This window comes from Neolamprologus brichardi, chromosome 4 (assembly GCF_056152115.1).
Source record: "Neolamprologus brichardi isolate AB-2024 chromosome 4, ASM5615211v1, whole genome shotgun sequence".
In the NCBI taxonomy this organism is placed as follows: Eukaryota; Metazoa; Chordata; class Actinopteri; order Cichliformes; family Cichlidae; genus Neolamprologus; species Neolamprologus brichardi.
This window is the reverse complement of record NC_142107.1, coordinates 22395154-22397490: the sequence shown is the minus strand read 5'-3', so window position 1 is coordinate 22397490 and position 2337 is coordinate 22395154. Positions and strand designations below refer to the sequence as shown.

General features: G+C 39.3%; 1 protein-coding gene across 1 annotated transcript; it reads right to left on the bottom strand.

Annotated features, from left to right (window-relative positions):
• Positions 1–242: 242 nt before the first annotated feature.
• rcvrna (recoverin a) lies at positions 243–1958 on the bottom strand. Its single transcript, XM_087840377.1, has 3 exons — positions 1508–1958; positions 1125–1236; positions 243–1028 (listed from the first exon to the last, which is right to left on the bottom strand). Exons 1-3 carry the CDS (start codon positions 1886–1888, stop codon positions 910–912), a joined length of 612 nt encoding a protein of 203 aa, XP_087696503.1. The 5' UTR covers positions 1889–1958; the 3' UTR covers positions 243–909.
• Positions 1959–2337: the final 379 nt, after the last annotated feature.

Sequence of the window (2337 nt, the reverse complement as noted above, 5' to 3'; positions counted from 1 at the left end):
GTTATGTTACAAAGTATTGAGTTGTATTTTTGTTATTGACCAAATACTTATTTTCCACCCTGATTTACGAATAAATTCTTTACAAATCCTACCATGTGAATTCATGGATTTTTTTTTTACATTCTGTCTCTCACAGTTGAAGTGTACCTCTGGTGCAAATTACTGACCTCTGTCATCATTTTAAGTGGGGGAACTTGCACAATCGGTGGCTGACTAAATACTTTTTTGCCCCACTGTAACACACATACACCTTTACAGACAGGCTTTCATGTTCACGTACACAAAAGAGAACATTTAAACATATAACGAGTTAACGTGTTCACTGCCACAACTACACAAAAAACGTACAAAACATATTTGAACAAAATTTAACAAACTAAAGTAACGAACACACTTGTGCGCTGTTCATTGTAAATTGTGTGATTTAAAGATTTAACGCATGAAATCAGCTCGTTTACACAAAGTACAACATCTAAACCAAGGAGGCTAAACAAAACGCCAAAAACGTCCAATCCAGCCTATGGATGACTGTGTAAAGTGTGAATATGGATCCACAAAGGAGTTATTAATAAAATTTATTGCAACACAAGTAAAAATGTGAAGAAACTGATTCTGGTTAATTAAACGTGAACACTGTTTTGACTCCCAACATTCACATTGCCATTACACTGTTTAAAATTGATCCATTGCACAGTTGTTCAGCTTCTATTTTATTTTATTTTATCTAATCTCCCTATTTACTTATTACTTGCAATGACAAAAAAATGAAACACTGTTTAACTAGTTTACCAGAAAGAACATGAACATGATTAATTACAATAAAAAACGAGAAATGTGGTTAAAGCGGTTAAAATATAGCCACAAAAATCAGTCTTAAAACCACGTGAGGTTTTTTTTCTACTCTGTACTCTACTGCTTCTTCTCTTTCAGCTTGTCTTTGATTTTCTGAGGTTCATCATATTGTATCAAGCGTAGGATATCCTTGTTGTCCATCACGCCCTGAATGAACTCTCCCTCTGAGATTTTATCTGCAAAGAACCAAAAAAAAGAAGCGTCAACGAAATGCTTGTGCCTTGTGAAGTTGCAGTAAAAAACGAGATGAGAGTTAATAAAGTGCGGTTTACCGTTGTCCTTCTTTCCGAAAAATGTCCAGATCTTTTCGGCCCTTTTCTCCGGCGTGTTTTCATCCTCGGGGAGCTTCGTCTGTGCGTCAGCAGGAATCATGTTGAATATTGACTGCAGGAGAGTAAACACATTTTATAGGTGTAACCAATGATTCATGATGAATTTAATCAAATATTCGTCAGAATATTACATTTTCTTTGAGTAATTGTAAGTGGAATAATTTGGAGGAGGCTGTGGCTTAAAATTGAAATCATCAAAGGTCCATTTACACATTCACAGAAGTGATCGTGATTATTCAATAGATGAATGTAACGCAAATTCAGTTTATTCATATAATTTTAGTGTATTCAGAACAGATAAAATTAGTATGAAGTATAGCTACCCTAACAATCTCTTGGATTTCATTTTTGCTGATGGTTCCATTTCCATCCACATCATAGAGGCCAAAGGCCCACTCCAGCTTCTGCAGAGTCTTTCCCCCGGAGGTGAGGTGCAGAGCGACGATGTACTCCTTAAAGTCCAAAGTTCCGTCTGCATTAGTGTCGAAACTCCTGAAAACGTGCCGCGCGTACGCCGTGGGGTCCGCGTCTGGGAAGAAGCTGGCATAGATGCCCTCGAACTGCTGCTTGCTGATCCTCCCGCTGGGACACTCCTTGAGGAAGGACTGATACCAGGTGCACAGTTCGGCCTCTGTGTATTTGGTGTTGGACTTCAGCTCTTCCAGGAGCTCCTTCGACAAAGCGCTGCTCTTAGTATTCCCCATCCTGATCGAGAAAGGTTCAATTCTTGTATCTCCTGCGATTGGCCGTTAAACTTCTGTGGAGTTTGTGCGCTCTGTCTTGTGTTCGCTCTGTCGAGCCCCTCAAGGTGCCAAATGGGATTATGATCATCACTGCCTAAATCCAGACAGCTGTCTTGAAGATTAAGGGGGATAACTGCGTCACACTGCTATGACACCTTTATATTGAAGACAGAGTTAAATACAGGAGGCAAGCGCAGCGGATTAAAGGCAGCAGGTGGCCGTTACTTAGAAGCTCAACATCTGGGAGGATATTTGCCTTTTTAAGCAGAATTTGTGTAAATACACTCTAATGTTTAGTTACAGGGTTGAAGTATAATAATACTGACTTTGGGGCCAAAGAAAGACGAGCTTAGACTGGTGCCATCTTTTATCATTGCCACTAGGGAGGAATTTGCTTACACTAAACCAGA